Genomic DNA, 16,448 nt, shown 5'->3' with positions numbered 1-16,448 from the left:
AACGCCACGATGGATCCCAGTTTTTTTTTTTATTTTGGAGGCCAAAGAGGACAAAAAAGGAAACGTCCGGAGTGGATCGATGGTCATCTCTGCGGTTGTTCTGATGTTCTGGAAAAAAACAAACAAAAAAAAACGGCTCGCTTGCCCGGTCGTGTAGTGTTTCCACACCCCACGCAAATCAACTTCTCTTCGCCCCCGGGGGCTCGTCGCCCGCCGCACCCCTCTCACGTGATAGGGGCTTCCCCCGGCTGTGACGTACTTACCCTACCCCCTTCGGCCAACGTCATACCGAAGGTCGCGCTTCGGACCGCGGCGATGTTGACGGACTGTCTTGTAGCTGATAAGGGTTTAAATTTCGACTTAAGGAGTTGGCCATCGTTATATTTCGCGAGGTATAATACAGGGGGAAAAAGAACATTTACATTTATCAATCTACTAGTAATACTGGGTGGATGTCACGTTCCCCAAAGTTCAGTGCCTCTCTCTAATAAAGTAGAAACGCGACATTAAACTCCGTTCGAAACGGGAGAAATCACCAGGACACGATCCAACTGACGTCCGGAAAAGAAAAAAAGAACTCCTATTCCCATTTGTAATGACCCCGTCGTGTTTTTCCCGGTGTACGCTTCTCTTTCGGAGACCGTTTCTCTCTGGTGTTGTTTTGCTGTTGGAATAAATGCCGAGGTGACCCTTCTGTGTGGAGTCTGCGTGTTCTCTCCAGTGGGTCGTTTCCTCCACCGCAGGGGCTGGTCGAACCGGGGTCTCCCAATCGTCACAGAAGTGTGTGTCGTTTTGGGTGGTGGGGGGGGGTGCATCGGGGATACTGCGCCCCGAGGGGGTGACCTTTCACCTTGCTCCGGATTAAGAGAGCCTGTACCTTCACGAGTCCGGGTTGTGAAAACTTCTTATATTAATAATTAATAAGTCTGGACCCTCCACTCAGAGCTCCTCCCAGGTCAGGGGGATCCCCTCCAGCCCCCCCAGTGTGCAGCCCCCACCTGGATGATGCTCCAGTCCGCTCAGCACACAGCAGCTCTCAGTGGGGAGGAGAGCAGAGGGATGGAGCCAGTTCAGAGAGGGGGGGGTGATAAGGAGGCCATGATGGGTAAAGACCAGGGGGGGAATCAGGCCAGGACACTGGGGTAACACCCCTACTCTTCTCCAGAGACACCCCGGGATTGTTAATGAGCACAGAGAGTCAGGACCTCGGTTTGACGTCTCATCCGAAGGACAGCGCCTGTTTACAGTCCAGTGTCCCCCCTCACTATACTGGGGCATCAGTCCAGTCTGGGGTCCCTCAGCTTCGGTCCAGCACAGACTGGGGTCCCTCAGCTTCGGTCCAGTCTGGGGTCCCTCAGCTTCGGTCCAGCACAGACTGGGGTCCCTCAGCTCCAGTCCAGTCTAGTGCGTCTCAGCTCCGGTCCAGTCCAGTCTGGTGTCCCTAGGCTCCAGTCCAGTCGTCTGGTGTCCCTCAGCTCCAGTCCAGTCCAGATGTTAGCAGGCACAGAACCAGGAAAGGAACCTGGAAAGAATATTGTTATTGCAGGTGTGAGGGACACAGACACAGACGTCACCATGACATCAAACAGCAAGAGGAGACTCCTCCTTGAATCACAGACATGACCGGGCGGCACTCCCCTGTCTGCTCACCCGCCCCTCCTCTTCCTTTTCTTGCCCTTCCCGGCAGCCTGCTCCTCCTCTCCCTCGCTCTTCCTCTCCTGAGCTACGGTCTCCGCCACCTCCATCGGCTCGTCCTGATCTTCTGTCTCCACCGACACGCAGCTCAGGGACATCAAAAAGACGCATCGGCGCTTCTGAAGCAGAGACAGGAGAGTCACGTTAAGAGTCGGACTGGACACTCCAGTACATGAACACTGCACTGAGAGAGAGAGAGGTTCATACAGACACACTGACTGGACACTCCAGTACATGAACACTGCACTGAGAGAGAGAGGGGTTCATACAGACACACTGACTGGACACTCCAGTACATGAACACTGCACTGAGAGAGAGAGGGGTTCATACAGACACACTGACTGGACACTCCAGTACATGAACACTGCACTGAGAGAGAGGGGTTCATACAGACACACTGACTGGACACTCCAGTACATGAACACTACACTGAGAGAGAGAGGGGTTCATACACACACACTGACTGGACACTGGACAGGAGTAAAGAGAGGATCAGAGCATTACCCACCTTCTTTTTCTTCTGTCTCACAGGAGGTGGTGATTGGACCTCCTCCAGCTGGAGTCCAAAGAGGGAGAGAGGGGGCAGGAGAGGGACAGCACAGGGAGAGAAAGAGAGAGACAGGTGAGTCAAGTGTCCCAAGAGCACAGAGACTCTGCTGAGATCACACTCGCAGTGAGTGAGCCTGGGTGTAGCCCACTAATACTGACCCACTGGAAACCACAGGACAGAGAGGAGGAGAGAGACACACTGAGGACAGAGAGGAGGAGGAGAGAGACACTGACAGACAGGGCTGAAAGAGAGAGAGACAGAGAGGCAGGGACAGGCAGACAGCAGGACGAGAGAGACACTGACAGACAGGGCTGAAAGAGAGAGAGACACTGAGACCCAGGGACAGACAAGACGGCAAAACTCCACCACAGACAGGACAGGGGGCAGGGTGGGACCAGCACTGACCTCCTTCCTCTCTCCTGCCGGAAAAGCTGTCTCCACCTCCTCTTCATCCTGCAAGTCAAGAGACAGGCTGAGAGAGAGACGGGCTGGCGGGACATCGGCGAACAGAGCTGAAGTCAGAGAGCAGAGGAGACAGGCCCAGCTGGGACAACGCAGGACAGACAGAGAGACAGACAGGGAGACACACGGAGAGACACAGGGAGAGAGACCCAGCTGGGACAACGCAGGACATACAGAGAGCAGGGAGACACACGGAGAGAGAGAGGAGGGAGGGAGACCTAGCTGGGACAACGCAGGACAGACAGAGAGCAGGGAGACACACGGAGAGACACAGGGAGAGAGACCCAGCTGGGACAACGCAGGACAGACAGAGAGCAGGGAGACACACGGAGAGAGAGAGGAGGGAGGGAGACCTAGCTGGGACAACGCAGGACAGACAGAGAGACAGGCAGGGAGACACACGGAGAGACACAGGGAGAGAGACCCGGCTGGGACAACGCAGGACAGACAGAGAGCAGGGGGACACACGGAGAGACACAGGGAGACAGACCCAGCTGGGACAACGCAGGACAGACAGAGAGCAGGGAGACATGGAAAGACACAGGGAGAGAGACAGGGAGAGAGGGACAGACACAGAGAAAAAGAGAGACTCAGACAGAAGGACAGAAAGACAGAAAGAGAGAAGTACAGATGGACAAAAAGACAGAGAAAAGGACAGAAAGACAGAAAAGGACAGAAAGACAGATGGACAGAAGGACAGATGGACAGAGAAAAGGATAGATAGAGTGATGGATAGAAAGACAGAAAAAGACAGAAAGACAGATGGACAGAAGGACAGAGAAAAGAACAGAAAGACAGAAGGACAGAAGGACAGAGAAAAGGACAGAAGGACAGGACAGAGAAAAGGACAGATGGACAGAGGGACAGATGGACTGAAGGATAGACGGACAGAAGGACAGATGGGCGGACAGACTCTGCCCCACTTGCCTCGTCAGACATCTCAGCCTCTCTCCTTGCCCTCCGCACCGGGGAGCCCCAGGCGGGGCCTGGCGGGGCCGGGCGGGCGATGGGGGGCAGGACGGGTGGGGGCAGGGGCAGGGGCACCGCCCCGGGCAGCAGGGGGGGCTCGAGGGGCATGGCGGGGAGGAAGGGGGGGCGGCGGGGCGGGGCGGGCAGGGGCCTGAGGGGGCCGGAGGGGGGGGCCGAGGGCGGGGAGCGGAGGGGGCTCTCGGGCGAGGAGGGGGGGGACACCGAGCGGAACGAGTTGGGCGAGCTCGAGCGGGACGAGCCGGGTGACCCCGGGAGCTCCAGCTGCAGCTCGGCCGCCCTCTCCAGCTTCTGGACGAGCTCGGGGAAACAGGAAGACACCACAGGATTCTGTCCAGCGGGGAGAGGGGGAGACACAACGCAGGGGGGATGAGACTACGCCTGGACAGGTGAGTGTGTACAGTGTGTCCAGTGAGAGTGTGGACAGGTGAGTGTGTACAGTGTGTCCAGTAAGAGTCTGGACAGGCGAGTGTGTACAGTGTGTCCAGTAAGAGTCCGGACAGGCGAGTGTGTCCAGTGTGTCCAGTAAGAGTGTGGACAGGTGTGTCCAACAGTAAGAAGCTGTCTTACCCTGTAACCCAGCTCAGGGGTGTTAGGGGGTGCTCTGTCTCCTCCCCAGATCTCACCTTCAGGTCGTGTGAAATGCCGGACCACTAGGAGACGCTGGAAACGAGGACACAAGACAAAGGTCAGGTCCACAGAGCTCACTCAATCACTACAGCAAGCAGAGACCTCTCGGCCATCAGGACTGTGGGGGTCAGAGTGGGGAGCTGTAGGGTATCGGGAGTTTAGGGGTCAGTGTGGGGAGCTGTAGGGTATCGGGAGTTTAGGGGTCAGTGTGGGGGGCTGTAGGGTATCAGGAGTTTAGGGGTCAGAGTGGAGAGCTGTAGGGTATCGGGAGTTTAGGGGTCAGTGTGGGGAGCTGTAGGGTATCGGGAGTTTAGGGGTCAGTGTGGGGAGCTGTAGGGTATCGGGAGTTTAGGGGTCAGTGGGGGGAGCTGTAGGGTAGATGTGGGGCACCGGGCCCACCACAGGGCGGCCGGTCCAGTCTCGCGGATGGCGATCGGGTCAGACTTACGGAAAAGCACCGGGACTTGGGCCGGGACCTCTCCCGCTGCCAGTCCGGGTTCGGCCTGACCGGTGTGACCTGTGAAGACGCCAAACAGCCCATCTCCGAGACAGCTCTGACCACATAGCCCAGCCCAGTCGTGTCGAGACTAGGGGCCTTGGGCAGTCTCTACAGTGTGTCCGGTGAGAGTGTGGACAGGTGAGTGTGTACAGTGTGTCCAGTGAGAGTGTGGACAGGTGAGTGTGTACAGTGTGTCCAGTGAGAGTCTGGACAGGTGAGTCTCTACAGTGTGTCCAGTAAGAGTCTGGGACGTTCAGAGGCAATCTGTGCTCTCAGAAGGCTATAATGGACCTGAGACCCTGTCTCTTGAGCCGAGGCGTGTCCTCAGTCAAGATCACCACTGGAAGTGTCTCTCCTCGTCTGGAGGTGTTACCGTGAGACCTGGTCTGTCAAGCACTTTGCGCTGCTATGTGTATGAAAGGTGCTCTATCAGTGAAGTTTATTATTATTATTATTATAATACAGCGAGCGCTGCTGGGGGCGGAGAGGCCAGTCGGAGGAGGGCTGGACGCTGGACGCTGGATGGTGGGCGGGAGGGGTGGACTTACGACGCCTCGCCGGGCCCGGGTCCTGCTGCGACCGCGCACGGCCGTGAGGCATCTCTGTCGGTCCATCGTCCTGCCGAGACAAGCAGAGTCACAGAGGGGAGGGGAGGGGGCGGAGCCACACAGCTGGGCGGCTTGTTCCCCACCCCCGCCCTCCTCTGTGTACAGAAGAGCCTCCTGTCCTGACTGGAGGACCTCACCCAGCTGTGTCCTGAGAGAAGCCAGGGTATCAGCTTTGTTCCGCACCCCCGCCACTCTCTGTGTACAGTAGAGCCTCCTGTCCTGACTGGAGGAGCTCACCCAGCTGTGTCTGGAGAGAAGCCAGGGTATTGGCTTTGTTCCCCACCCCCACCACTCTGTGTGTAGAGGTGCACCTCCTCTCAATATCTTTTTACAGCACGATCACACCCATAAGAGTTGAGTAACGGTAAAAAAAACGTATTATTATTTCTCCACTTATTTTGTTATTTCTCACCAGCGGCACTTTTGACTGACTTACCGATTTCACGGGGATTCTGAAAAGCGATTCTGAAGATGAAACTAACGATCTAAGTCGAAGTAACTTTATTGGAAGAAACACGTGTTTAGAAAAGACTATATAGCGCTTTCCTCCTCTTCTCTCTTCACTCCTCTGAGCTCATGGGGCTCCGGCGCCGCCCCCCGCTAGAATCCGCCGCTCTGTGACGTCAGGCGGCTCATTGTGACGCCCCCGTGACGTCGCCCCCGACGCGCTCACGGCTCGGCCGCGAAACAAAAATGGCCGACATTTTTCACGGTTGCTGTTTTTTTTTGGGTGGACATTTTATTTTTCCAACTGTCGGTGGCCAGCCGGGTGTCCCTGTACGACCCCGGTAGTCGCCACCTCGGACAGGCAGGGGAAACGGGTCCAGCTGTTTCCGGCCCAAGGGTTACAAAAGCTGCACTTGAATTTAAAGACAAAATCACGTCGAGGGCGCATTCAGCACCACCACGTCCAACACGGGTTTCCGTGGGGTCTGGTTCAGTGAAATTAGACCCCCCCCCCGACCCCCAAATCAAAGAAAGACCAACCTCCACCCCCCTCTAACGCCCAAGGGCGGAAATTTGGGGCCACGCCACGTCCAAAAAACACGGGTCCCCCCCCCCCCCCCCCCCGTCCTGCGAGGAAAAGAAACGCCATTTTCTTTTCCGAGCGCTGCGTGGGACCTCACGACCCCCCCCCCCCCCCCAAAAAAAAAAACGGGCTTCGCAGACGAGGAAAACCAGGCACGTCGACCTCTCTACAACACCACCCGGCTGTTTCTGTTTCAAACCGTGGGAAAAAAATAAATACAATTTCGCCCCTCACCGACCGCCGCGCAAAAAAACACAACTTCACGCTACAGAAACGGCCTGTGTGAGGGGGGGCACGGGAAAAAATAAAACCTGCGTGTTTTCTGCAGAGTAAACTAAGCGGGGAAACTCCCTGAATCTCGGGGTTGCTTCTTGAACCCCGAAAACGACCTTTTTTCTCTCTCTCGTTTTCTTGTTGTCGGGGACGTTCACGAACTCCGCTGCGTCGGTGCGATTCCCAGCGGGACTTGAACATAACCCCCCCGTGGAGCCACAGCGCCCCCGTGTGGCCGAGAGGACCACCACCCGCAGGGCTGAGCTTTTACTGCCGTGTCCCGCTTTCACTCTGGCGATGAAGGAGGGAATCAAGGAGGAGAATTAATATTGTGATCCACCAGTCCATCACAGTACACACACACACCCTGGACAGGACAGCAGTCCATCACAGGACACACACACACTCACACACCCTGGACAGGACAGCAGTCCATCACAGGACACACACACACTCACACACCCTGGACAGGACACCAGCCCATCACAGGACACACACACACTCACACACCCTGGACAGGACACCAGTCCATCACAGGATGTTCAGTGCCTCTCTCTAATAAAGTAGAAACGCAACATTAAACTCCGTTCAAAATGGGAGCAATCACCAGGACACCATACACCTTGCTCCGGCCGAAGGGAGAAGACCTGTACCTTCATGAGTCCGGGTTGTGAAAACTTCTTCTGGCAGTTCAAAACGTTTCGAAGAGACTACAGCGCTACCCTGTGTTCAATGTCTATCGTGTATTATTATACAGTCATAAGTATCTGTACTGATCACAGAGTCCCCCTCTCACTGCCAGGACTGAAGCCCAGTGCAGCACGAATAATAATAATAATTAATAAGTCTGGACCCTCCCCTCAGAGCTCTTCCCAGGTCAGGGGGATCTCCTCCAGTCCCCCCAGTGTGCAGCCCCCACCTGGATGATGCTCCAGTCCGCTCAGCACACAGCAGCTCTCAGTGGGGAGGAGAGCAGAGGGATGGAGCCAGTTCAGAGACAGGGGTGATTAGGAGGCCATGATGGGTCAAGACCAGGGGGGGAATCAGGCCAGGACACTGGGGTAACACCCCTACTCTTCTCCAGAAACACCCCGGGATTGTTAACGAGCACAGAGAGTCAGGACCTCGGTTTGACGTCTCATCCGAAGGACGGCGCCTGTTTACAGTCCAGTGTCCCCGTCACTATACTGGGGCATCAGGATCCACACAGACCGCAGGGTGAGCGCCCCCTGCTGGCCTTACTAACACCTCTCCCAGCAGCAACCTCAGTTTTTCCCAGGAGTCTCCCCTCCAGGTACTGACCAGGCTCCCACCTGCTGGGCTCCAGTGGGGAGGGGGCTGCCAGCTGGGAGCTGCAGGGTGAGATGGCTGCTGGGCAAACGAGGGCTAAAGAGCTTCCTAGGACACCCTGGACTTCGTGGTCGACTTCCTGCTCTTCAGAAGGAGGTGGCTTGAAATCTGTCTCGTTTCAAGGAGTATTGGACACGATGCCCCCCCTTGCTATATCCCCGCTAACTGGTGGTACGCCGACGATGAGGGCTCTCGGCCTCAATCCGTCAACCACAAACTCTCCGGGATGAAAGAGAAGGACAGACTCTGTTCGTTCGTTTCAGGGTGGGGGAGGGAAAAAAACAAAAGCTAAACAGATTTTTTTTAAAACCATTTTAATGATGCTTAACAAAAGAACAAAAATTACAATACAGATTAAGTCCAGTCTGGGGACCCTCAGCTTAGGTCCAGTCCAGTCTAGGGCCCCTCAGCTTCGGTCCAGCACAGTCTGGGGCTCCTCAGCTCCGGTCCAGCACAGTCCAGTCCAGATCTTAGCAGGCACAGAACCAGGAAAGGAACCTGGAAAGAATATTGTTATTGCAGGTGTGAGGGACACAGACACAGACGTCACCATGACATCAAACAGCAAGAGGAGACTCCTCGTTGAATCACAGACACGACCGGGCGGCGCCCCCCTGTCTGCTCACCTGCACCTCCTCTTCCTCTTCTTGTCCTTCCCGGCAGCCTGCTCCTCCTCTCCCTCGGTCTTCCTCTCCTGAGCTACGGTCTCCGCCGCCTCCATCGGCTCGTCCTTATCATCTGTCTCCACCGACACGCAGCTCAGGGAGTTTAAAAAGACCCACCAGCGCTTCTGAAGCAGAGACAGGAGAGTCACGTTTAGAGTCGGACTGGATACTCCAGGACATGAACACTGCACTGAGAGAGAGAGAGGGGTTCATACAGACACATGACTGGACACTCCAGTACATGAACACTGCACTGAGAGAGAGAGAGGGGTTCATACCGACACCCTGACTGGACACTGGACAGGAGTAAAGAGAGGATCAGAGCATTACCCACCTTCTTTTTCTTCTGTCTCACAAGAGATGGTGATTGGATCTCCTCCAGCTGGAGTCCGAGGAGGGAGAGAGGGGGCAGGAGAGGGACAGCACAGGGAGAGAAAGAGAAAGACAGGTGAGTCAAGTGTCCCAAGAGCACCGAGACTCTGCTGAGATCACACTCGCAGTGAGTGAGCCTGGGTGTAGCCCACTAATACTGACCCACTGGACACCACAGGACAGAGAGGAGGAGGAGAGAGACACACTGCCTGGACACCACAGGACAGAGAGGAGGAGGAGAGAGACACTGACAGACAGGGCTGAAAGAGAGAGAGACAGAGAGGCAGGGACAGGCAGACAGCAGGCCGAGAGAGAGACACTGAGATCGAGGGACAGACAGACTGACAGACGGGGCTGAAAGAGAGAGACAGAGAGGCAGGGACAGACAGACAGCAGGCCGAGAGAGACACTGACAGACAGGGCTGAAAGAGAGAGAGACACTGAGACCCAGGGACAGACCCAGGGTGGGACCAGCACTGACCTCCTTCCTCTCTCCTGCCGGAGGAGCTGTCTCCACCTCCTCTTCCTCCTGCAAGTCAAGAGACAGGCTGAGAGAGAGACGGGCTGGCGGTACATCGGCGAACAGAGCTGAAGGCAGAGAGCAGAGGAGACAGACCCAGCTGGGACAACGCAGGACAGATAGAGAGACAGACAGGGAGACACAGGGAGAGAGACCCAGCTGGGACAACGGAGGACAGACAGGGAGACATGGAAAGACACAGGGAGAGAGGGACAGACACAGAGAAAAAGAGAGACTCAGACAGAAGGACAGAAAGAGAGAAGTACAGACGGACAAAAAGACAGAGAAAAGGACAGATGGACTGATGGACAGAAAGAGAGAAAAGGACAGAAAGACAGATGGACAGAAGGACAGAGAAAAGAACAGAAAGTCAGAAGGACAGAAGGACACATGGACAGAGAAAAGAACAGAAAGACAGAAGGACAGTGAAAGGGACAGATGGACAGAAGGAAAGATGGACAGAGAAAAGGACAGACAGACGGACAGACTCTGCCCCACTTGCCTCGTCAGACATCTCAGCCTCTCTCCTTGCCCTCCGCACCGGGGAGCACCAGGCGGGACCTGGCGGGGCCGGGCGGGCGATGGGGGGCAGGACGGGCGGGGGCAGGGGCAGGGGCAGGGGCACCGCCCCAGGCAGCAGGGGGGGCTCGAGGGGCATGGCGGGGATGAAGAGGGGGCGGCGGGGCGGGGCGGGCAGGGGCCTGAGGGGGCTGGAGAGGGGGCCAGGGGCGGGTAGCGGAGGGGGCTCTCGGGCGAGGAGGGGGGGGGACACTGAGCGGAACGAGCCGGGTGACCCCGGGAGCTCCAGCTGCAGCTCGGCCGCCCTCTCCAGCTTCTGGACGAGCTCGGGAATACAAGAAGACACCACATGATTCTGTCCAGCGGGGAGAGGGGGAGACACAACGCAGGGGGGATGAGGAGCAGAGACTACGCCTGGACAGGTGAGTGTGGACAGTGTGTCCAGTCAGAGTGTGGACAGGTGAGTGTGTCCAGTGTGTCCAGTAAGAGTCTGGACAGGTGAGTGTGTACAGTCTGTCCAGTAAGAGTCTGGACAGGTGAGTCTCTACAGTGTGTCCAGGAAGAGTGTGGGACGTCCAGAGGCAATCTGTGCTCTTAGAAGGCCATAATGGACCTGCAGCTTGGTTTTCATCGGACCCGCGACCCTGTCTCTTGAGCCGAGGCGCGTCCTCAGTCAAGATCACCACTGGAAGTGTCTCGTGGACTTACGACGCCTCGCCGGGCCCGGGTCCTGCTGTGACCGCGCACGGCCGTGCGGCATCTCTGTCGGTCCATCGTTCTGCCGAGACAAGCAGAGTCACAGAGGGGAGGGGAGGGGGCGGAGCCACACAGCTGGGCGGCTTGTTCCCCCCCCCTGCCCCCCTCTGTGTATAGAAGAGCCTACTGTCCTGACTGGAGGAGCTCACCCAGCTGTGTCTGGAGAGGAGCCAGGGTATCAGCTTTGTTCCACAACCCCGCCACTCTCTGTGTACAGTAGACCCTCCTGTCCTGACTGGAGGAGCTCACCCAGCTGTGTCTGGAGAGAAGCCAGGGTATCGGCTTCAACCACAGGGCTGGGCAGCTTGTTCCCCACCCCCACCACTCTTTGTGTAGAGGTGCACCTCCTCTCAATATCGTTTTACAGCATGATCACACCCATAAGAGTGGAGTAACGGGAAAAAAAACAACTTATTTCTCAACTTATTTTGTTTTTTCTCGACAACGGCATTTTTAACTGACTTACCGATTTCACTTCAGAGTGAATCTGAAGCTGAAACTATTATTTGATTGAAGTCGAAGTAACCCGCGAATCTTTTTTGGAAGAAACACGTGTTTAGAAAGCGCTATATAGTCCTTTCCTCCTCCTCTCTCTTCACACCTCTGAGCTGCCCCCCGCTAGATTCCGCCGCTCTGTGACGTCAGGCGGCTCATTGTGACGCCTCCGTGACGTCGCACCCAGCCGGGTGTCCCTGTACGACCCCGGTAGTCGCCACCTCGGACAGTCAGGGGAAACGGGTCCAGCTGTTTCCGGCCCAAGGGTTACAAAAGCTGCACTTGAATTTAAAGACAAATTCACGTCGAGGGCGCATTCGGCACCCCCACGTCCAACACGGGTTTCCGTGGGGTGGGGTTCAGTGAAATTAGACCCCCCCCCCGACCCCCAAATCAAAGAAATACCAACCTCCACCCCCCTCTAGCGCCCAAGGGCGGAAATTTGGGGCCACGCCACGTCCAAAAAACACGGGTTCCCCCCCCCCCCGTCCTGCGGGGAAAAGAAACGCCATTTTCTTTTCCGAGCGCTGCGTGGGACCTCACGACCCCCCCCCCCCCAAAAAAAAACCCCGAAAACGACCTTTTTTCTCTCTCTCGTTTTCTTGGTGTCTGGGACGTTCACGAACTCCACCGCGTCGGTGCGATTCCCAGCGGGACTTGAACATAACCCCCCCCGTGGAGCCACAGCGCCCCCGTGTGGCCAAGAGGACCACCAGCCACAAGGCTGAGCTTTTACTGCCGTGTCCCGCTTTCACTCTGGCGATGAAGGAGGGAATCAAGGAGGAGAATTAATATTGTGATCCACCAGTCCATCACAGGACAGGACAGCAGTCCATCACAGGACACACACACACTCACACACCCTGGACAGGACAGCAGTCCATCACAGGACACACACACACTCACACACCCTGGACAGGACAGCAGTCCATCACAGGACACACACACACTCACAACCTGGACAAGACACCAGTCCATCACGGGATGTTCAGTGCCTCTCTCTAATAAAGTAGAAACGCGACATTAAACGCGACATTGCTCCGGACGATGGGAGAAGACCTGTACCTTCACGAGTCCGGGTTGTGAAAACTTCTTCTGGCAGTTCAAAACGTGTCGAAGAGACTACAGCACTACCCTGTTTTAAATTTTATCGTGAATTATTATACAGTCATAAGTATCTGTACTGATCACAGAGTCCCCCTCTCACTGCCAGGACAGGAGCCCAGTGCAGCACGAATAATAATAATAATTAATAAGTCTGGACTCTCCACTCAGAGCTCTTCCCAGGTCAGGGGGAAACTCCATTCGAAACGGGAGAAATCACCAGGACACGATACACCTTGCTCCGGACGATGGGAGAAGACCTGTACCTTCACGAGTCCGGGTTGTGAAAACTTCTTCTGGCAGTTCAAAACGTTTCGAAGGGACTACAGCGCTACCCTGTGTTCCATTTCTATCGTGTATTATTATACAGTCATAAGTATCTGTCCTGATCACAGAGCCCCCCTCTCACTGCCAGGACAGGAGCCCAGTGCAGCACGAATAATAATAATAATTAATAAGTCTGGACTCTCCACTCAGAGCTCTTCCCAGGTCAGGGGGATCCCCTCCAGCCCCCCCAGTGTGCAGCCCCCACCTGGATGATGCTCCAGTCCGCTCAGCACACAGCAGCTCTCAGTGGGGAGGAGAGCAGAGGGATGGAGCCAGTTCAGAGAAGGGGGGTGATAAGGAGGCCATGATGGGTCAAGACCAGGGGGGGGAATCAGGCCAGGACACTGGGGTAACACCCCTACTTTTCTCCAGAAACACCCCGGGATTGTTAATGAGCACAGAGAGTCAGGACCTCGGTTTGACGTCTCATCCGAAGGACGGCGCCTGTTTACAGTCCAGTGTCCTCCGTCACTATACTGGGGCATCAGGACCCACACAGACCGCAGGGTGAGAGAACCCCCTGCCGGCCCCACTAACACCTCTCCCAGCAGCAACCTTAGTTCTTATTGTCAAGAAGGAAAGAATATTAGGAACATGAAAAGGCTGAATGTCTTAAATGCATTTTTTTATACTGAAACAGAGGAGCACACACACGTCATTTCAAACGCACACCCGCACAGAGACGTTCTCAAGTGCCTAGTTCATATTTATGGGCTCCAACAGGAACAAAAAACGCCAGCCTGACAACTCGAGCATTCAAACCAAGAACCCAACACGTACTCACGTTGGCAGCCTGTGCATCCAGAACGTATCATTTCTTGAAAGGGATTGCTGTCCGCATGCACATCTGAATCCCAAACAGAATCTCTAGTAAAATACGATCATTTGTGAAATAGGCAAATGACTGTCTCAGGGGCCCATTCCTCATTCTCAAGACACATGTATGCAGTACGTACACCATGCATTGAGCAATAGGGACTGAAGACACCACAGGTAAGGTTAGAAGTCATTCTGAGGTGCCACATGTGAGGGATACAGCTAGGCATCTGAAATGCAGGGTTTGAGAGCCCCTCCAGGAGCACTGCATCCTTTGAGACAGACCCGTGCATGTTAAACAAATGATTATTTCTTTCAGCATTAGGGACTAAATATACTAAACGTATGATGCTAAAATGTTATTTCCACATATATTAATGTAATAAATGATTGTTTATGCTTAATAAACAAATCTAATTAAAATAAAAGCTTAAGTTTTGTATTTATCTTGTACCATAGAACATGATTTTCTTTGTATTTCAAGCCCACAAAGTGTCCAAATGACACACTACATGATATAAGGAAGATTATCACATGCATATCGGTATTATCTTTCTTATGAAAATGCATTCCTATCATTACCTTTTACTTTTTAAAATGAACTCAAATTGTGTATAATGTAATAATTTAAGTAGAGGACGCCTTCACTGTCCTGACTCTCCGCTGTGTCTCTGATCCTGTCTCTGTCTGTGGCTCTTCTCTCTGTGTATCTGATCTCCTCCATGAGGACGCCTTCACTGTCCTGACTCTCCCCTGTGTCTCTGATCCTGTCTCTGTCTGTGGTTCTTCTCTCAGTGTATCTGATCTCCTCCATGAGGACTCCTTCACTGTCCTGACTCTCCCCTGTGTCTCTGATCCTGTCTCTGTCTGTGGCTCTTCTCTCAGTGTATCTGATCTCCTCCATGAGGACTCCTTCACTGTCCTGACTCTCCGCTGTGTCTCTGATCCTGTCTCTGTCTGTGGCTCTTCTCTCAGTGTATCTGATCTCCTCCATGAGGACGCCTTCACTGTCCTGACTCTCCACTGTGTCTCTGATCCTGTCTCTGTCTGTGGCTCTTCTCTCAGTGTATCTGATCTCCTCGATGAGGACGCCTTCACTGTCCTGACTCTCTCCTGTGTCTCTGATCCTGTCTCTGTCTGTCTGTGGCTCTTCTGTGAGTTTGACCTTGAGAGATCTGTAATGCTGAGTTCTCACTGGAGCAGTCCGATATGATGGTCAATAAAAGGTCCAGCAAAGTCAAAGCTGGTCGCTCCCAGAACAGGACAACGCAAGCTCAAGTATCAATTCATGAAGTTTGTGGGTTTTAATGGATCCGGCCTGAGCAAGCCTGGTTCAGTTAGCAAACGGGCGGCCCATGATCGGCTTTCAACTCATTTCACAACTGCGGTCTCTCATCCTGTGTTTTGGGTTGTTTCAGAACGCCTGGAGAAAACGGACTCCGACTACTGCCTGGCGCAAACCCCACTCCCAGCTGGTAACGGTGAGATCCGAAGACCTTTTAGAACAGGACTTGTAAATATTCCCCTTCCATCGTCGTCAGAAGTATGAAGTGGCTCTGCGGGTTTTTTTTAAAAACCCAGCGACACCGACTTTGTCTTCACCCGCAGTGGAGCAGGTCAAGGTTTATCCCTGCGCTGAAAGGACAGGAAAAGAGACGCGGCGTTTCGGCCGCGGAGCCTCCTTCGGGCGCGTGAAGCCGGAAAAGACCACAGTCGAAATGTCGCGTCTCTTTCCCCTCTCTCTCGGCCGCGTGGAACGATCCCGAACCTGCTGCCTCTGCGGCCTGCGGGTGGCCGACACGGCCCCCTCCCTGACCGTTATCCCTACCTGCCGCGCGTCTTCAGCGACGCTTCCCTGACCGTTATCTCTCTTTCAGGAACCGCGGCAACGCAGGAATTCCACTACTCCGTGATCCAGGATCCCGGGCCCGCGGGCGGAAGTAGGTTTTGCCTTCTCGCGTGTAAGGGCTCGCAGGGCTCAAACGGCAGCGGCGGGGGGGGGCGAGACGCCTGTGGTGCGTGGGCTTGCTAGGTCAGTGCGAGGTGAAGTCGGGGCAGAGCCCCTGGACCACAGCCCCACCACCGGGAGCTCTGCTAAGTGGTGGGTTGGGCAATCATTACTGGATACGAGTGTCAAGTGTCAACACGAGTGTGAGCAGCGTCGATTCGAGTGTGAACGGTGTCGACACGAGTCCTGTTGGTCAGTACAGTGTCAATGCGAGTGTGAACAGTGAGTCCGGTTCTGTACAGTGTTAACTCATTGAATTCCTTCTTGCTCTGCACAGTGTTAACGGGTGAGAACACGTGTTTTATTCTTTGCAGAATTAACACAGACAGATACTGCTGTTGAATACTCCACAGTCAACAAACCCCGAGCCGCACAAAGTGAGGATCTTTTACTTCTATCTATTAAACTAGCAGAAATAAAACATCATGATAACTTCTTGCTGCTCTGTCCAGTTTTAACACAAGTGTGAACATTTGTAATAATAGTGAGTCCTGCTGTTGTGTACAGCGTGAATACAAGCGTGAACAGTGAGTCCTGTCGTCTGTACAGTGTCAATACGTGTGTGAACAGTGAGTCCTGTTGTTCAGTACAGTGTCAATACGCGTGTGAACAGTGAGTCCTGTTGTCTGTACAGTGTCAATACGAGTGTGAACAGTGAGCCCTGTTGTTTAGTATGGTGTTAATGTAAGTCTTATCCTGTATAGTATAAGTAAACATAAGTATTGACCTGTATCCTGTTCTCTACAGACATCACACTACCCAACAGGGATGTGGAGTACGC

The 16,448-nt window shown here is 54.5% G+C and overlaps 1 protein-coding gene across 1 annotated transcript; it reads right to left on the bottom strand.

Annotated features, from left to right (window-relative positions):
• Nucleotides 1–8,382: 8,382 nt before the first annotated feature.
• LOC148665056 (uncharacterized) lies at nucleotides 8,383–13,644 on the bottom strand. Its single transcript, XM_088632888.1, has 5 exons — nucleotides 13,628–13,644; nucleotides 9,604–9,742; nucleotides 9,085–9,132; nucleotides 8,712–8,875; nucleotides 8,383–8,583 (listed from the first exon to the last, which is right to left on the bottom strand). Exons 1-5 carry the CDS (start codon nucleotides 13,642–13,644, stop codon nucleotides 8,556–8,558), a joined length of 396 nt encoding a protein of 131 aa, XP_088489014.1. The 3' UTR covers nucleotides 8,383–8,555.
• Nucleotides 13,645–16,448: the final 2,804 nt, after the last annotated feature.

Source organism: Lepisosteus platostomus, chromosome 5 (genome assembly GCF_059453375.1).
Source record: "Lepisosteus platostomus isolate fLepPlt1 chromosome 5, fLepPlt1.hap1, whole genome shotgun sequence".
In the NCBI taxonomy this organism is placed as follows: Eukaryota; Metazoa; Chordata; class Actinopteri; order Semionotiformes; family Lepisosteidae; genus Lepisosteus; species Lepisosteus platostomus.
Note: the sequence above shows the minus strand (reverse complement) of the source record. Positions and strands in the feature narration are given on the sequence as shown.